The 19,619-nt window shown below is 41.1% G+C and overlaps 1 protein-coding gene across 1 annotated transcript; it reads right to left on the bottom strand.

Annotated features, from left to right (window-relative positions):
- Window positions 1-701: 701 nt before the first annotated feature.
- SUSD2 (sushi domain containing 2) lies at window positions 702-18,018 on the bottom strand. The gene is made up of 15 exons (XM_039724851.1): window positions 17,109-18,018; window positions 15,597-15,801; window positions 14,120-14,271; window positions 13,455-13,622; window positions 13,055-13,229; window positions 11,455-11,656; window positions 10,324-10,409; window positions 9,837-10,105; window positions 8,720-8,860; window positions 8,165-8,320; window positions 6,866-7,114; window positions 6,286-6,558; window positions 5,592-5,777; window positions 1,295-1,385; window positions 702-987 (listed from the first exon to the last, which is right to left on the bottom strand). The coding sequence occupies exons 1-15, from the start codon at window positions 17,173-17,175 to the stop codon at window positions 975-977; spliced, it is 2,433 nt and encodes an 810-aa protein (XP_039580785.1). The 5' UTR covers window positions 17,176-18,018; the 3' UTR covers window positions 702-974.
- Window positions 18,019-19,619: the final 1,601 nt, after the last annotated feature.

Genomic DNA, 19,619 nt, shown 5'->3' with positions numbered 1-19,619 from the left:
GGCGGGAGGGCACGGACACGGGGACGTGAGGGGACACCCACGACTACAGCACAACACACACCCAGAGCGACAAACACAAACACAGCAGCTCCCCTGCCGAAAGGAGCATCGCTGCTTTCTGAAAATGCACGTGCAGAAAGATAGGGTTTGGGTTTGTGGTTTGTTTGGTTTGGGTTTTTTGTTTGTTTGTTTGTTCTCATCTACCTGAAGATACCAAAGGACAGAGTGTCGAGGTGGTAATGCCAAGCAGTCGTCTAACTTCTGCAAAGTCCTTACTTGGCCTGTGAGACATTTTAGTAATGATAGAACAGCTTTGCTAAGAATCAGCCAACATGAAAAAAAACCTCCCACACTAACAGTTAAAACAGCATGAAAAAAGTTGCTTTGTCAGGAACAGAAATAGGGCAAACATCCTTTGTACAAGGTACATCCTTGTACCCCCTTTACAACACTGCTGTGTAATCAAATAGCAACCCATACAGGCAGAGAACAATTTGCTATTCTGAAGAGGAACAATCAAAATACAGTTTGTAGGCCTTAACTATTGTATCAATACACAGTGTGGATGCATCTTACTTTTAGCACACAGAAATCTCCTTCCATATGAAGCTGTAAGGTTGATTTTGAGGAGGGAAATGTGCTTACATTTCTTTTGGCCTTTGTAACACATATAGAAAGCAAAAAATGGTCATATAGTAGCATGGCTTTACACATAAATTTTAATATCACAGCATAGTATGCCACATTCTTATTTCTTTGAGCTGAATTCGTAGTGAATGTAGCATTTTTAAGTGATGAAATACTGAAAAACAACAGCAGTGGTCTGTTAGCTTGGCAGTGGGTTGTTGTCTTTTTTTTGTGATAGGTTCAGAAGTATTTAGTTCTTCCTCACACATACAGTCTTCTTTCCAAGGGCCATAATCCCATTTTGTTTCCGTTCACTCAATTTCAATTCCATTTTATCTGGCATTCTATTACTTGTGGACACTGGAACAGAGAAGGCTTAAAAATTTGTAACAGTTGCTAACAAAGTTCAGAAAATCAACCATATCTCCATTTCAATCCACCAGTATTCCTAGGCAAAACCATTTTCATTCACTATGCTGCCCCCTTTCCCCACCAGTCAGTTTCACTTACAGTTGCTCAGTGTTTATACATCAGTTGTGCTTTTTTTACCTGTAGCACACTGGCAGCTTGTTGCCAGTGGTCATTAGTAAATTATTATTGTAAAAGTCATAACAGTTGCTATTTCTTTAGGAGGTTGATTTGTGTTTTCAGTTCAGTTAAGGCTTACCTCTCCTTTCTGCATAAATAACACAGACGTCCCAGGACTGCAAGGCCGACTATTCCAAATACACTGCCAATAACAATTACTTGTTTGATACCTGAAAAACAGAGACCAACCACAAAAAAACCCATGAAGACTTTGATATAGATTTCTTCATATCTGTTTGAATGCAGTCGCGTAACAATTTTTGAAATTGTACATATAATGTTAATTTTTCTGTTCTCTTTATTTGAGGAATTGCCTCCCTTGGCAGTAAATGATGTCCAGAGCCCCCTTCCAACCTTTCATCCTTTCAGATTCTCTGAAACTGGTAAAGATTAGGAGCTCACAGAATTCCTACATTTGAATGTTAGGACAGGTGGCTGCAAAAGCTTTCTAACACAAAGGGTGGCTAGTGGTTAATATGTAGTCAACATCCTGCATGTGCAATACTGACATGAAACTGTCAATCCCAACTGAAATGGTTTTCAATCCTTATTCCTTATAGTTTGATTACTTTAAATATTACCCCTATTTTGGCATTAAATTTTGAAACTACCTTTGCTGCTTAATAATCTACATAAAAGAGAATTGACTGCTCTGATGTGGGTACATTGAACTGCATCAGAGAGTTTGAACACACTAAAACACGAAAAGTGTCAACTTGATTCTGTGACTGCCTAACAAGGACACCTGAAAGAGAAAGAAACCGGATATGAAACAAATTTTGAATAAAAATTATCATTTTGTTTTCTTATTCTTCTAAGCAGTGGCAGATTACCATGACACATAAGAATATTTTTAAAAGTTAGGAGATGCAGCATGTGGAGTGAACTGTCTGGGAGAAACAAAAATTCCTGCATTTTGTATCTGAGCCTTAATACATCAGGGCTGTATTTTTGTCACCCCTTCCTTCCATCACTTTGTCACACCTGCCCAACCCACGGCCTAGCACACAGTGATGGCAGAGTGACAAAACACACACTTCTGTGATCCTAGAACAGATTATTCAGCTGGTAATTTAGTTCATAATGAAGTTTAAGGAATAAAATGGGATACATAATGTTTCACAAGCATTGATCCATCATCCAGGAACTTCTGAACAAGGCTTAATGTTTGTTTTACACATCCTTCACTGGGAGGCACCCAGTCTCTGCCAAGTGATGAGAACCCATCACTGGCTAAAATACTTAGTCCAGTAGTGATTTGACTCTGTTGTGAAATCTTTGTGTTATAAAAAAGCACAGAAGACTAATGAGATTTCTGACAGCTTTTCAAAATGAACAGCATTTACACAGAGCCTGAGACTGGAAAAGGAAATCTAAAAGTGAATAGAGGAGAGGGGGAGAAAGGAGAAAGTAGCCCAAAAGACAAACAAAACTAGATTGCCCTTAATATCACCATATTGTCTGTCTCAGAAAGACTGCATGTACTTATGTTGCCGCTATCTTATGATTTTTAGCTGGATATTACATCTCATTTTAGTAGAATCTCCTTTTTGCTTTTGGTGGATGGCTTCTTTGTTCTTCCTCTTTGTGATATTCTGTGAAGAGAGCTTGCAGTGGTACTGGCAAGACTTGCAGTGGGATTGTAATTAGAAGCATAGCAAAATAATTATTAGCAGAGGATTTCCATGGAAACTTTAGTCCAAGGAAGCAAAACTCAAAAACAACAATATGCAGGCCCAACAACATAATTTGTATTTGAAGTTTCGAAATACCGAAATGGATTTTGTAAAATAACTGGCATTTCATTTTCTTGCTTCCACCTCTTTCCCATCCAATTTTCCTGGATCCCATGCCTTTATTTTAAATATTCTCTTTTGAAAAGGCATATAGCAACTAAAAAACCCTTGATGATTTGCAAGACAGAGCTCGAATTTGATGTGCCACAAAACTGCAGCGTCATGAGCACAGCACTGTAAAGAAATACACCTGTAAGCTTGGAATAACAGAGGGCTGGGCCCTGTGTTCCTGACCAGCATGAAAGAAATAATTTGACAAGGTGTGTGTTTAATAGTTCACTTTCAAAGTAAAAAAGTGACTGCTGATAACAGTGGTTAGGTCAGTGGTCATCCATTCAGGCACCTAGAAATTGGGAAGGGCTGTCCATTAATTTTGTCAGCATTTTCCTGGTGTCAAGAAGGTCTTTGTCACGGGACTTGATAAAATGGATGTTGGTGAAACAGCAGCATGCTGCTGTGTAAAGAGAAAAACAATAAAGAAAACTGACCTCAGGAACAACAGATTTTGACAACACAAGGACCTCTTCTGTTCTGGAGAAGGCTTGGGGGATGGAGAATAGAGAAAATAGCCAAATAGAGAAGTATGACAAGGAAAACTGGCCCTGGATTTCAACTGTGTCTTGGACCAGAGGCAGAAATGTATTTAGTGGAAAGCAAGTACTAGCTGTCCATGATATAAAAATATGAGAAGTTTAGATATTAGTGAAAGAAACTTTGAACTGTATTGCCTCTCTTCTCTGTAGAGACCTGGGCCTGTCAATAAAATAGCATTCTCAGACAAACGCTGACATCTAGCAGAACACCTGATGGAAGAAGGAGAAGCAAGGCTGGCTGTACATGCCACTAGTAGGGCACAGCAGTAAGAAAAAAAGAATGGAGAAATTTGTGTTTTATATTGTGTTGCCCAGTTGTTGATGTTGCCAGTATCCTGCTGCTGTGGACAGCATTTCCATACTCCAACTTCCTGCAGCTAATAGAAACCATCAATTTTGGTTCACATTGCAAATGAACTAGAACACAAAATATCAAATAGTAAGGAAGATCTTTGTTGCAATCAGATCAATAAAATTCTTTCACACCTTGTTTTTCTTTGTCACCTTCCAGGAAAGCATTGGAAAACATTGTGGGTTTTGTTTGCTTATTCACAAAGCTGTGTCACGACTCCATCATTCTGAATTAAATCACTGCATATCTTCCAGCTCCTTTCCTCTGATCTCACAGGGCTGCCTTTCTGTCCCCCTTTTGCTAGTGTAAATGTCAGCATCTGTTTTGCTTATTGAGACTGACTGGCTCTTATCCAGTATGTATGTGGTTGATGGCAGCAGTGGAAAAATATTCTTAGCTTTCAGCCTGGCAGAAAGTTTTGCCATTGCCTTTTTAAGATCTGGCCTTTGTGAATTTTTCTGCTGCCCAAACTCACTGCAGTTCATCTTACAAATATTACTAAGTTCAAATATTACTAACTCACTGCATTGGAAATGTACAAGCAATTGGTACAGGCAGCAGAGGCTGATGAAATGTGCCAGCACGACAGGAATTCATTGCTGATGTGAAGTGCACTTTCCACATTTCTTTGGAAGGGTCTTAGAATGGAGAATCTGTTAGTGTGAATTATTTGATGAGTGCTTTTGGGAGCTATTAACTCAGCATTGAAAGTGCTTCAACATGCCATCTGGCCTTGCACCACCCTGGTGCTTTGAAATATTGCCATCTTGAGGACATTTGGAGTCTATGTGGTGAATGAATAAAAAGAAAATTTTGGGCCATTTTCTGTAAATCACAGAGACAGCCTATGCTACTAAAATGCTACTAAATCCAACAATCCCAGGCTAACTGGTAATCTATTAGTAGTAACACAAAAGGGGGAATAAATCTATGTTATTTATACTAAATACTATTGCATCATTCACAATACTTTAACTGCTATAGAATAATAGAATTATGTTTTGAGATAACATAATCTTTTAGGAAAAAAAAGAGTGGAAGGGTTCAACAAGTGTGGGCTGTGTCTGCTCTTGAATCACAGAATCACAGAAGAGTTGAGGTGGGATGGCACCTCTGGGGGTCATTTTGTCCAACTCCCCTGTTCAAGCAGGACCACCCAGAGTGAGTTGCCCAGGACCACGAAGTGACAACTTTTGAATATCTCCAGGGAGGGAGACTCTGAACTTCTCTGGGCAAGCTGTGCCAGTGCTCAATCATAATCACAGTAAAAAAGGGGTTTCTGTTGTTCAGAGGGAAGCTTCTGTGTTTCAGAGCATGCCTTGGCCTCTTGTCTTGTCCCTGAGCACCACTGAAAAAATCCTGGCTCCGTCCCCTTTTCACCCAGCCTTCAGGTACCTGTACCCATTGATAAAACAAAAACTTTAATACCTCCACCAGAATGCACAAACCCACCATAAGTCACCTGTTATTTGGATCTGAATAATAGTTTTTCTACAAATTCAGACATCTCATGTCCAATGTTTTACCAAGTAAGAGAAATTGCTTTTGTCAAGGGCCATCATGGTGTACTGAGATTGCCTTGTCCTTGATAATGATTTTTCAGTGACAACATGTGATATCTAAAAGGCAACAGACCTGTTACTGGGCTGCACTGGGGTGTGTCTCCTGACCAGGCTCCTGACTCTTGGCAAGTTCTTTCCTGTGACCCTCCTGTGAGTTCATAGCCCTCATTGCAGGTGAAATTGATGGTCGAGCCCAGCAGGTAGTTAGTATTATTCTTTCTTCCATTGGTTGGATGACCCAGCCAGCCACAAGAGATCACTAATAAAAGAGACATATTTGGTTAGAGTATTTAGGACTTAGACCAGCAAACCTCCATTACAATGATTCAAACAGCATTTTAGTGGCAACTCATAGAAAAACAAAGATTTTTAGGCTATCTGAAAGACAATACTTCCTGCTACTTTTAAAATTTATTTTGAAGTCCAAGGAAGACAGCTTAATGTATATAAAATGAAGAAAAATTTTCTATGCTGTGGTGTTACAGTGGAAGAAATGGAAAAAAAATTATTTTGAGTTTGCCTATCAGTACAGAGATTTCCTGGTACAAAGATGATTCCCCACAATCAGATTATTTATAGGTGCATGAACCTACAGTTAAGCAAAGCCTCCTCAAACTGTGTTAACTCTCTAGATGCGCTGTAGAAATATCTATAGTGATGCTCACTATAGGCTCTTCACTTAAGGTATGGACTTGATCCCAGTGGGTCCCTTCCCACTCAGAATATCCTGTTATTCTGTAATGATGTTTCGTGGAATGTTGTATCACCTGGCTCTAGATGTTCTACCAGCAGCTTGTGATTCTGATGGGAAAGTCTTGTGGAATTTCCCACTTGAAGGCTTCTTGTGGTCAGGACATCAAATCTGCAGAATGGGTCAGAGCCACAGTGTGAGACCATCTCTTCTAGCAGGGGATCAGCAGGGTCCTCATGAGGGGAGAACACGGGCAGAAAGGAGGCATTGTGCTTGTCCCCATAAAAGAAACTGTTCAGTAAGAACTCCGTGTCGTAAGTAAAGAGAGAAGTTCCATTTTCAATTGCCCCTTGGGAGACAGAGACAGAAAGATTAATATGTAACATTGCCAACACAGGCCACCTTCTGCTATTAATCCAGGTGTTTATCTACAGAAATGTGACTGGAGGTGGAAGAGATGTAGGAACAAAGTGCTGAACACTCCATCATGGTTCTGTTTTCACTCCCCACGTGGGTAGAGGAGGGCGTATTCCTCTTACTGCCTTCTCTTCCCCCAGTACTGCTTGCTTGGCACAGACTTCATTTCCTAGTCCTTAAACCATAAGCTGTCTTAAGTACATAAGAAAATGTAATAATGGACCATAGCAATTACTTACAGCTAGCTCCAAACTCAAACACCTGCTGGGGACTTGCATGAACTGACATGGTGGTTTTATTCCTGAAGGTGTAGTCATCCTCTGGATTGCCATTCATTACCCCAAAGAGACCCCATGTGTGATTCTTAAACTTCTCTGGGAGTAGAATTGTCAGAGTCAGAAATCCTCCACTTCCCCTTATTTCCACTCCAGACCCAGAAGAGAACATCACTGTGATGTTCTGATCAGGTGTAGAATAGAGAAACAGACCTATAACAATGAGAGGAAGAGGACAAAATAGCTAATTATCCATAGTGAAAAAATTGTTGTGTTTTAGCATCAGTTAAAATCATCAGTTTTAACCATTTTTCGTACAGCTTTCCCTCCCCTCCACGCTGAGCTGCACTCTGAGAAGCATTTAAAGGGAAGCCACAGCTTCACACTACAATTGTGATTAGATGGCTACTAGAGAGTGGCAGCAAAGAGAGGTCCACTGTTGATATAAGATGCCTCCTGCCACTGTCCCAGCCCAGAAGCTTAAAGATATAAGATGTCAACATCGGAGAGTGGTTGTGAGCTGCAAGCACCAGTCTCAGTGGTCACAGTTTTCCTCTCCTTCTCCCTTGTCTTGTCAACACCTCCCTAACATGGCTTCATCTCCAGGACCCCTCAATGTCCTTTCCATTTTTTTCCTCCCTGCATCTCTGCTTTCGCAGCTCCTTGGCAGTGTAGCCTTCCACTGCTCTTCAGCCATGTGAGGAATACTAATTTCTAGCCACAGAAATGCTCCTCTGCTGAATAGGGGGATTACTGTTAAAATTGAAGTGATGTATGATGAGTATTTGTCAAATTATCATTAAAAGCAATCAAATGATCACAGCCCTGTTGGACAAAAAGTCAACTTTTTTGTCTTTTTGTCTTTTCAGTCTTTTTGGCAGAAGAATAGAGGAATAATATCTGACCTATTGAGAGAGCTCCCAATAGGTAAATATTAAATTGAGTTATATTTTAGTATATATTTTAGTTATATTTCACTATATTTCATTTTATTTGGTAGGCTTTGTTGCATTAGATGCAGTAAGCTCAAAGCAGAATGTAGAGGACAGAGTTTTTAATTCCATTCGCTGTCCAATGGATGAGGAGGAAAACCATTGCTCTACAAACAAGTGAAAGAGGACATAGAAACCATGGACACTGGAGCCACCAGTTAGAACACTTGACAAAAGTATGCTGAAAAAAGAGTTGAAATGCATGCACCTAGAGACACTTCTAACTGTCCACAGGCTCCATCAGAGTGAGAGGCTGATATGTATAACTGACCTTTCAGGTCCATCCAAGTTTGTTCAGAGAAGCTGAGAACCCTCTGGTTCAGGAGGACCTCCAGGTGCAAATCCTCAGAGTAGCGCACTTCAATCACATCAGAGCTGTTCTCCTGCATGGCCACTGCAGACAAGCCTGTCCCCTGAGCCCCAGTTCCTTCCAAATGAAAAAAAACAAAACAGTGCTATCAAAATTCTGGCAGCTGTGCCTATTGACTGATTTCTAGAACTGGCCTTATGTTTCCTTATTGATGAGAATGGGCCTGGAGAGAAATAAGAATTTTTTTGGAGCTCTTAAACACAGTGGAAAGCTTTACACTGCCATTACTCACACGCAACAAAACTAGCAATTAAACTTTGACTGAGAAGTTTTTCCTGAAGATGTCTGCTTTCCGATTATCTTGAGAATGATTGTTCACAAATGGCCAAACAAGAAAACTAGAGATGACAGAGATGACAGGAGGATTGCTGCTAAGTGCAAATTGAGCAAATATCAAACCTCAGCTCTGCAAATCTCAGAAGTTCAGAAGCTCTGCTTCCTCTCTTACCAACTTACCATTGGAAAAAGCCTGCTGTGTCCTCCCTTGCACTCTCAGGGATGTGAGATCAGACTCTACCAATGTGTATTCTCCTAGGCCATTGAAGGTGAAGTTCAGACCATCAAATGTAAAGAAATGAGGATCCCCAAAAGCAGATGCTGTTTTTAAAAGCAAAAAGAGAATTAAGAAGCAAAAATCACAACCTGTTACTCCTCAAGTTCATGAGAAAGGAAAGAGGCTAGAAGTGTGTGCCACATGCAATATATGGGGAGATTTGGATATGAATACAGGCCTATTGCCTTATCTTTGCATCCATATCCTTTGCACCTTTATCCCCTTTTGCATTTCCAACTTCCATGTAAATTGCTCCATGTTGCTGCTAATTTATCTTCTTTTGTATGCTTTAATTTGTATAGTAACTAATACAATGCACCTTGCCATCAAGTTGTAAAGTTGTATTTTCTCAGATTCAAACTCTGCTTCTGCCAATAGTTTTGATGGGGTTTCTTTAAGCAGCCAGACCACCCATCATGACCCCTAACTACCTAATACAAGGCCCTCTACAGTTTTCTCCTTTTTCTCTGATGCAAACTGCTGCCTCTTTGCAATTGTTTATGGGAGGCCAAGTCCTGCTGGACACCTCAGCATCTCAGCAGCATAGAAGGCAAAATGTGGCAGCAACAGAGGTATGGCAAGACTTGAAGACTGAGTTGAAAGCAAGTGAGAGAAAACCAGACACATTGTAAGTTGTAAAACTTTCTTATTGGATATGAATATTTCTCATCATGATAGCTTTTCTAGCTACTTTCTACTTGTCATTAACCATTTCTAGCCACCTTTTTTTCTGAAGAAGTCCACACTGATGATGTAAAGCCGTGGACATTGACTACTATGCTTTGACTATTTAGGTTCCAGGGGTGAGTGAGATGCTCAACAGCAGAAAATTTTGCAGCACAATTAAAAAAACACATACAGATTTTCTAAATGATAGATCAATAGAAACCTTCAATAAAATTTTTCCACAGGACATTGTACCCTCACCATTGTCAACTCATATATGCACATATAGAAATATTCTAAAAGCCAACAGTGTATGAAAAATCTACACTCCACAAGGAAAGTCTGGAGCCTTACCAGCCTGGGGAGGGCGGTACGTCCTGCAGTCACTAGAGGGCCGCCTTTTCATATAGAAGTCACAATTCTCAGACCACAGGCAGCAGTAGTAGAAGCTGATAACATCATAGAGCCAATGGGAAAAGCCAGGTATGCGGGGAGGCTTCAGGAAAGGTGGTGAACCCCAATCATGTCCTCGATCAGGTGTGCTGCCTCCGGTGGAGTCGTACGTGAGGATTTGTGTTCCCGTGGAGTCATAGCAGCACTGCTGTCCAGCCCCATACTGGGGACTGGTTGAGAAAAGCAGCAAGAAAATCATCATTTAGCTCTGTGGGGTCCGTTTCTGTTTAGGGGTTGCTTACTGACATTTTATAGATACAGCTGAATATTTCGTTTGCCAAGCTTTATCTCATGTCCAGTTAGACTTCACCCCTGATTCTGTGATGCTGCTGTCTCTGAGGTAACAGGATTAATCAAAAAAAAATGCAGTTTAAAAAATGTTCTTTACCTGGCTTGAATGGCTCTTACACAATGCACAGCACCAGGATGATAAGTACACACACTCCCCTTTTCAATGTCGCAGCCATAATCTGTCTGAAAAAGATCAATGTTCACACTTAAGGAACACAATCTTTCCTCATTGTACTTTCTATTCTTACATTCTGTTCCCACTCTTTGTATCTGACATGTGTGTAAAGTTGACATGAACTGGTTAAGGTTGTGTTGAATAAGGTGGAATGATAGGAAAAATGGTGAATTTAATACTCAAGTGTCTGGAGCAACATGTCTGACCTGAACATTTTGCAGTCTGTTACAACAGACCTTGAAGAACAAATGCAGCCAGATGGGATTCAACTGCAAGTGTACAACAAACACAGACACAACAGAGTAAATGTTTATTCTGTGTTCTTAGATAGAGGCAGTAGATCTCTTCTTTATCTTCACAAGCTTTTACACATCATGTTTGGAGCTTCATAACCAGAATAGTAACAATGTTTACCTAAACTTTTTATTTTAATGCATAAACACATGCCACCATTTGGTATCATAAACAGAAGAGGAAGTCACTGTCATCTGGTCCTCAGATCATCAGTGTAAGTGAAAGTGTAGACTGAATGGCAATTGATGTCTTAGCTTTTGTCAGTTCCTTGATAACAGTGAAGCTGAGAAGGAGGAAGGAAGCAGGATAAAGGAAATAATGGATTACAGCTCTGGGCTTGAGCTCTGAAGTACAAGGCAGAAGGGTTTGCAGCAAAGAATGAAAAACTAGGCAGAAATAGTTTGTCACAGCATGGAATATCATCTTCAAACACAGACTGTGATCTTGTAGGATCTCAAAGAAGCCATCCCTGCTCCCAGCTCCACAGAGTGTTTTCAGTCTGCTATTGGAACTACTGTTTTAATTCCCTGTTTAAATGCAATTTCCATCCCCTATTCTATAGGCACTTTTATTCATACTACCTAGATAAGCTGTATTTACCTCTGCCATTTGATATGCTACTTAAAGGGCAAATTTAAATGTAACTTAGTTTCCTTGTAATGATGCTTAGAGAGGGAACAGGGGTGTGTGTGGAGTTTGGCACTCCTTAAACTTCCACCTGGAATTGTAATAAGCCAGAGGGATCAATTAGTAACTTACATGGAACCTGCCAGTGTCAGCTCTTGCCTGTGCCAAGGTGCAAGGGCAGTCTATAATTTCTTCCATGAAGTTTGGAAGCAACTCTTCCTTTCTGTCCCATTCCATACATTTTGCAGTTGCCCATGCATTTGGGTCATCTCTGAAAGCTTCCTCAAGGTGCCAAGCCAATGCATGATCAGAGCTCCAGATTGATGGAATGTTGCTGGGAGAAAAAAAAAAAAAAAGAAACGAAAAAATAGATCTGATAGCTGAACAAGCACTATTTTGACAGTAAGCACTGTGGCTCAATTGCTAATTATAATTTAAAAGCATCTTTTGACTTTCAAGTTATTTCATAGCAAAGCCCACTGCTTTCTTTTTCCTTCAAAAAGTTATGGAATATCAAAATTTTCCAAATTCAGGAGGTGACAGGACAGCATGCAGCAAGTATGCAGTAATCAGAATACATTTTAGTAATCATGATTCTGGCTTACATGGATCCTTTTAGAGGAAGGTTTTGCCTTCATGCCTTTTGACATTGTAATTTCATTTAGGCCAGAATGAAGAATATCTGGATTCTTTAACAAAACATAACAACTGCACCCCAGTAATATCAGGACTAATGGCTACACAAACCATTCAGAATCCTTGAAATGTTCCAAAGCCACTCTGCTTTTCCCCCATGAAATAAATACCTTAACAAAGTGTAATAAAAAAACCCTCTAGAAGGAGAAAAGGTTATCCCTCTCTGGGTAGCAACTCCTAAATATTCAAAAAGGTTCTGACATATTAGCAATATGTTGTAACACTGAAGAATTGGCATTAATATACTCACAGAGTCTACACTATCTACATCAAACCTGCAGATATGGAAGAATTATGAAGGCATATCCATGGAGCACTTACACAGGTAGTCCACCAAAAATCATGAGGAAATATGCAAGGAAATAAAAGAAAATGGGCATAAAATTTGAAGGAATGCAAAAACCTGCATACAAAATAGAAGAGGAAGGCCTGTGGCTGCAGTGACTGAAGTTCTATAATTGGGGACTCCTCCACAGTTGTGACAAAACAAAAAAATCAGCAGATCCTAGTCTGCTGACAGCATGGGCTTGGCTGGAGTAATTTTCTTCACAGCAGCCACGTTTGGGATTTGTGACCATGACAGTGCTGATAAGACACCAGTGTTTTATCTCCTGCTGGCACGGTGTCAAGGTCTTCCCTGTGTCTCATGCTGGCCCCAGGGAGAAGGCCAGGAGGGAGCACAGCTGTGACAGCCAACCCAAACTGACCAAAGGGATATTCCATGCCCTAGACCAGCATGTCCATCAATAAAATGCAGGAGTGTTTTTCTAAAACAGCCCTTACTGGGTGACTGACTGTGCATCAGTCTGCTCATGGGACACTTCATGATTCTTCCTCCATGCTCCTCTTAGTAAACTGTCTTTATCTCAACTCATGAGATTTTCTCACTTTTGACCTTCCAGTTTTCTCCCCACTTTTTCCCATGAAATGGAGCCTGAGTCTCAGTTTTGAATGCCAAAGGAGACACCAGCTTATAAGGTAGCTATTATTATTATTTTTGTTGTTGTTGTTGTTGTTATTGTTGTGATGCACTTGCCTCTGCCCATCAAAATAGTTGCTGGGTATAATTCTCAAAATTCCATAGTCCCAGGTACTGTAATTTCCTTCGGCAGGCACAGGAATGAAAGAATATATCCCTGTATTGGGGGTTTCTCTTGCCAAAGTATAAAGGTATTTCCATTCAGCCATCCAGTTTGCTGAATAACTGTCACCTGTCAGACAGAGGAAGAAAAGGGTTTTGGATGCTGGAAAAGAGCAATAGCTACAAGATTGAAATTAGATGTCTCCACCCATACGTAAATGAAGAGGAAAAGCTGACATTATTGTCATCAATTATTTATACTTGCAGGTCTCAGTGAAAGTGACCACAAGCTGTGCAGAGCTCTGCACATGAGTTATGTGTGTGATAAATGCCTGTAGGAAAAGGGTCACTTTACCTGTTTCCTGGTATCCCCAGACTTCTATGTTGACGTGGGTTGCTGCAAGTGTCTGGCGTGTCCAGGTAAGAGTTAAGTTTCCACCGGTGTTGGAGGTGCCATAGTATTGCCATTTTGTCTCATTTACCAATGTGCATTTTTCTTTATCTGAAACTTTGCTGTGATGTACTGCATTGCAGAGAAGACAAAGAGGGCTAATGACATTTTGGCTTTGCAGAGTCCTGAAAAAGTGCTACTCTATTATTTAAGATTTAGCAGGATTTCCCCTGGGTATGTTTTACACAGCACAGGATGCATGACATGAAAAGAATAAACTGAAGCTGAGAGAATGCAACCCTTACTAATATCTGCAGTCCTTAGATTGCAACACCACAATGCAATTATTTGAAGAGGGGACAAAAAGGAATAGAAGTAGGGATGAAGTGGGAACTGTTTTGGTCAACCTAATTTTTAAGCAGGAGTATTTATCAGTTAATGCTGCTGGTGCTACTCAATTGCTGTGCAAGTTCATCTCTCAAAATATGAATTAACATGAGGCTAGTGAGACTTCCTTTTCTGAGGCCTGTTAAGGAAGAATAAAACTGATCAAAAGGAAAAGACTTATCAATCTTGCATGCATGGAGGAAGAATATAGGAAGAAGAGGGATGCTGTAGATATAAGTAACCTGATAACCAAGTTCCAGAGTAGGGAAATGTTGACCCAGCATCTCTAGAAACTTCAAAAGGGATGAAACCAGTCTCATAAAGCAATGGGGAGATGCAGTGGGCTTTTCCATCCTTGTCAATATAGCCACTGGTTATGATTTGCTGCTTGAACCTGTAGATGTTGAAAACACTTTTCAGTGTCAGCATAGATAGAAGGAAAATTCTGAATGTGCTTCAACAAGCAACCTTGTGTCATGTATGGATCATTTCAAGTCTGGGGCTGTTTTGCTTGTAGCAGGGAATATAAACTGGAAATATCTGCTCATTACATTAATGTGAATTCTGCTGTGAACTGCACAAATATACAGCAATCCATAAACCTTCAACTTACTATTTAATTACTGGGAGAGTGAGACATGATAAATTAGCAACAAAGGGGCAAGAGGAAGAGGAAAATAACATTATAGCATTAGTAGGATTACAGGGTGGCTAACAATGACCTTGATGCAGTTATTGCAAATTTCTGATTTGTTTTTTTTTTTCCTCTGGTAAGTCCTGTGAGGGCAATGAAAGTAATTTCATGCTGTTCTAGACTTTCTGTTGCAAAGGTTAACTCAGAAGGCACTGCTTGTTATTTAACAATTTGATTTCAGTTAGGGCTCTTGCCCAGAGTCCCAGGGATGGCCCCACCTGTGATTCTTCAAGACTGATATAAGGGGACTGAATATCTACTCCAAGTGTCAGAGGGAGCTGGGACCTGCCAGGAAATAGTACCTTTGCTTTTCTGCACTGGAATTTGCCTTGGCTATAATTATGTAACTCTGCAGGTACTTTGAAGTACATAGTTGTGTTCTACAGAATGAATGCCTTGGTCAAAGGTTTTCCAAATAAAGAATTGAAAACCTGTTCAGGGCTGCTACCCAGATGGGAAGAACTCCAAATTCTCACTCAGAACCTTCTGTGGAAATAATAGCACAACATCTGGGTCATCAAAATTCAGTGTACTGTATGTATTGCATGTGCCACGTGCACTTAAGTGTGATACAGGCTGACACATTTGGGATCCACAGCTTTCTCTTACAGGAAAAACATCAGCTGTCCTACCTACATTTCTGTCTTGCTGCTTTCTCATTCAGATTAAGAAATAAATACTTCTTTCCCACAAAGGGAAATGCTAAAGAAATATTGACAATCAAGTGCCCTGAAAGGAAACTCTTTTCAAAAGTCACTGTTTTAATATGTTAAGGGAAGAATGAGCAGAGTCATGATTGTACCACACAATAACTCCACATAAAAAACCCAATCCTGTGTAGAAATACAGTCAAGAGGTATCCTTGAGGGTGAGAGTGAGCAGAACTTTTGTACATTTCTAACAACTTTACAAAGTTTTCACTCCTGTATAGACTGGTCTTGTTTTGTGGTAATTGCCTATTGTTGGAGAGTGAGATTATAATGTTTTGCCTTCCTTTGGCAGAGGAATATAAAATCATGGCCCACCTGCATTTTAGCACAGAAGAGGGATCAAAAGCTGTGTTGTTAATCAAAAAGTCTTTGCCTCCCATAAGAGATCCTGAGTATGGAGAAATTTGAAGACAGAATTCTTTATAATCAGGACAGCATGTCCCCAAGGACTGGCATGTCACCTGGCAAGAACAGGTACCAAGCAGCTCCCCACAGCGCTGCGCACAAGAGTCTTGAGCTCCTTGTTAAAGGAAGAAAAAAAAAAAGAGTCAGGAATGTTATTCAACTCTTCTAGATGTTCTCTGAAGCACAAGTACATCACCCAAAGGACTGCTGTAAGTAAATAAAATGGCCTGGTTATGTTAGTTTAGGAATGTGTTTAGGTGAAGGTTGTAATCACCTGCATATTACGGTTGTTTCATTTTGAATAGCAAAGTACATTTATTTACCTCCCAGACAGTATATAATTTCATTAATTCCATGGGTATTTTTACATGGCATAGACAGATAAATCTCCAGAGCAGCCCCTCAGTGAGGGTCACTAATTACATTTATTTTTGAGAATAAGTCTTAAACATACCAGAACAGGGGAAAGTTAAGATCAGCAATGAAATGGGCTCCAACACAAGTTTATTAAGAGCTACTGAAATGTCTGTGTTTTGTGCATTTTATTTGAGTCTGGCCTTAACAAGGCAGATACACAGGTGAGTAGGCTCTTGGCTTACAGACTATCAGTAATTACTGGACATCACATGGGAAACTACTCAACAAATAAAACAGTGAGAAGAAGACAAGACATTACAGTAACACTGTCAAAAATAGCAGATATTTAAGGGGGAGTTAATTGAGATGAACAAGCTGCAGAGACAGCTGGGAGCACTGAGGACCTTTTGGGATGTGGAATCTTGCAAGGACAACACTGCTGGGGAACTATATCAAGAATACCATGCAATGCTGAGATGATCTAGGTAAGTATCAGAAATTCTAAACTTGGACATGGATCTTGCAGAACTGGAACCAATTATGAAAAGGTAACTAAGGGAGGATTGATTATTTGGCAGGACACAAGCAAAAAGAAAGGCAGGGATCAAGGTGGGTGGTGAAGAACAAGCACAGAAAAATGCAAAGAAAGGAAGTAAAAACACTTGTTCAATATGGGAAGCTAGGAAGTTTTTCTCTGTCTTTAAATATATTTGCTCCATTCCCCAGATTGTCTGTTTACTTACAGAAGAGATCTACTGGCCTGCTGGAAATTACAGAAGAAGTGATTGAAAATGAAACCATGCAGGTAAAAGCTGGCCTGTGTGCCTTTGCTTTACTTGTAAAGATGGTATCAACAATTTCTTACCAAGCTGTGTATTCTGACCTGCTGGAAATTACAGAGGAAGGGATTGAAAATGAAACCATGCAGGTAAAAGCTGGCCTGTGTGCCTTTGCTTTAGCTTGCAAAGATGGTATCAACAATTTCTTACCAAGGTGTGTATTCTGCAGTAGATAAGTCAAAAAAGTTTGCAGTTAAAAGCAGCAAAATGTTTGAAAATCACTTACCTGCATTCCAAAGAGCAGTGAGGGTGGAAAGAACAAAGAAAGAAACATCCAAGCCAATGAATTTCATATTTTGTCCAGATGATTCAGGATGGCTGATTGTGGTAGTCTCTGTGCTAGTCTGGAAAAAGCCTTCAATGGGAACGGGTGTCCAGAAATAAACAAGATTCTCGCTGTTCAAAGGTTTGTTGCAAATTACTGAAGCAAAACAAATTGAATGAAATGCTCCATTTCAGAGGTCATCTCCAATCCAGGAAAAGATTGAAGGGGAGATAGTCACTGCAACTCCTTCACATTAACAGTCAAGTTTTTCTGAAAGGGGGGTAGATGTTTATTGTTTTATGAGCATTTCTGCTTCAAAGATCAAGGCCATGGGGTCATTGGCAAAAGTTCTATGCCTTAATTTTGCTGGAGGAACTAAAACCTGTTATCACTTAGGTGAATGATAAAGAATACATGCTGACAGTACAGTTTAGTTCAGAAGATAATGAGATATTGAGGAAGCATGCTTACTGCACTGGATGTGACAGCATGAGGGATGATTTAAATGAAGGTAGACGCCTCCTTTTCCATCATTTTAAGAGGTTAAATTGAAGAAAACTCACCCCTTTTCATCATTTTAAGGGCTTAAATCAGAGGATTCCCCTCCATTTCAGAGCACTTCTGCCTGTTCCTCAGCACCACGTCTCTCGTGTGGGAGCAGTCCTTGGATATATGCAATTTTGGAGGTGGAATTGAAATTCCAGCAATGACAGCTCCTTCCCATAGGAAGGAAAGCAGGTAGCCCCAGTGGCTCCGGTGCAGGTGACAGGCTGTCCTGGGGAGGTGAAGCCCCCAAGTCCTCTCTGTCCTGGCAGCTTTTGTCTGGGAGCAATCCTCGGATATATTGAATTTTGTGGGTGGAATCCGAGCGGCGGGCACATGAGCAGTGCCTGGAATGACTCGCTAGTGGCACCTTGTGACTCACAGCGCTACTGCAAAGCAGAAATCAGCCCCTGTGCAGCGCTTGCAAGGGATATTCGTGCTCAGAAACTGCAAACCATCAACATGCACAGGAGCAAGAAATTTCAGGCTGGAGCTGGGCTCTGAAAGCAAGGGAGCTGCAAGTGTTTCTTTGGATAAACCCATATGGAGAAATTCCCTTTTTGTGTCATCAGTCTGGGTCTGTAGGACTGAATCTTTGCAATTAAGAGACAATAGAGTTGTTAGTAGCACTTAAACCTCCCAAATGTTTTTACATCTCAGGGAACTGGGCCGGCACTGAGCTACTCCCATGTGCCTGGAGAGCTCTGGAGAGGAGCAAGGTGATGTCCCACTTCTGTCTGGAAAAAATGGCAAGAAAATTAAAAAAAAGTAGTTTCCCTTCTCTCTTTCTGATCCATAACTGAAGCAGTTCTGAGGACAACATGGACATCACTGCTCTCCCCCAGTTTGGGTGAAATGTTAATATAATTTATAAATATTCCCTCTCCCTGCTGCTCAGTCCTTCATTGCACAGAGAGCAGATTTACTCCATCTTTTGTTCCCAACAACACCTTTCCAGCCCAAATCCCAGTTCTCCCAGGCACAAACTAAACAGACCCAAGGCATTGGTCCTATTATTGCCTGGAATTCCCAGCTCTATGTTCCCTGGATTCTTCAAGCAAACCCTGACAGCAGTCTCACCTCAGCCCAGAGACTGAGCTCAGACCAAGCCCAGCACCAGTGCTGGTGGTTCAGATCACAAAGATGTAGGAGCAGCAGTGCTGGGCCCTGCTGGGATGGCCGTGGCATGGCTCTCCCAGTGCCACTGCTCCTGGAGCTGTAGGCTCTTAGGCTCTCTCAAGCCTAAGCCTAGCCCCAGCCTTCACAAAAAGGAAAGCCTTGTGTAGGCTGTTGAGTCCTCTACTGGAAGAGAGGGAGCAGCTCATCAGGAATGCACTTCCTTCATCTCTCTTGGCTCTGGAGCACCTTCATTATCATGCACAACCAGGACAAACAAGTGAGATTGGAAACCCTCTAAGCAAAATCTGTGCTCGGGCGAGTAGAGCTTTGCAGGACCCATACTAATCCTGCTCTACAAAGCACATTCCAAACATTTGGCACCTCCTGCATTTATGGAAATAAAGGAAGTCATGTCCCTACTGGCCTTCACCTCCTTCAGGGGTATAGATGGGCCCTGCCTCTCAAAGCTCTTGGCCCAGTGAGCCTGCCAGGGAAGCAAGCTCATGGCTGCCCTTGGAACCCGTCTCTAAATAGTTTCATTCTGGCAGGATGATGTAGTGGAGCCTGGCTGTTACTGCTACCCCCTGGGTCACACAAGGTAGCAGCGACGTGATGGAACAACTTGGGCTCTGTCACAGCAACTCATCTGTCACTGCCCCGCTGAGATGTGCAGCAGGCCTGGTGTCAGGGTTTGCTGCAGAGGGGGATGGTCCCAGTGCTGCTCCAGCGCCCACAGCAGGAGCTGTTTCTCGTTAGGAAACTGAAAAGCTTTTTACCATGCTGCCAAAGGCCATCTGTCTGTTTATTTGC

The sequence above is a fragment of the Passer montanus genome, unplaced genomic scaffold (genome assembly GCF_014805655.1).
Source record: "Passer montanus isolate IOZ18808 unplaced genomic scaffold, ASM1480565v1 scaffold53, whole genome shotgun sequence".
In the NCBI taxonomy this organism is placed as follows: Eukaryota; Metazoa; Chordata; class Aves; order Passeriformes; family Passeridae; genus Passer; species Passer montanus.
Note: the sequence above shows the minus strand (reverse complement) of the source record. Positions and strands in the feature narration are given on the sequence as shown.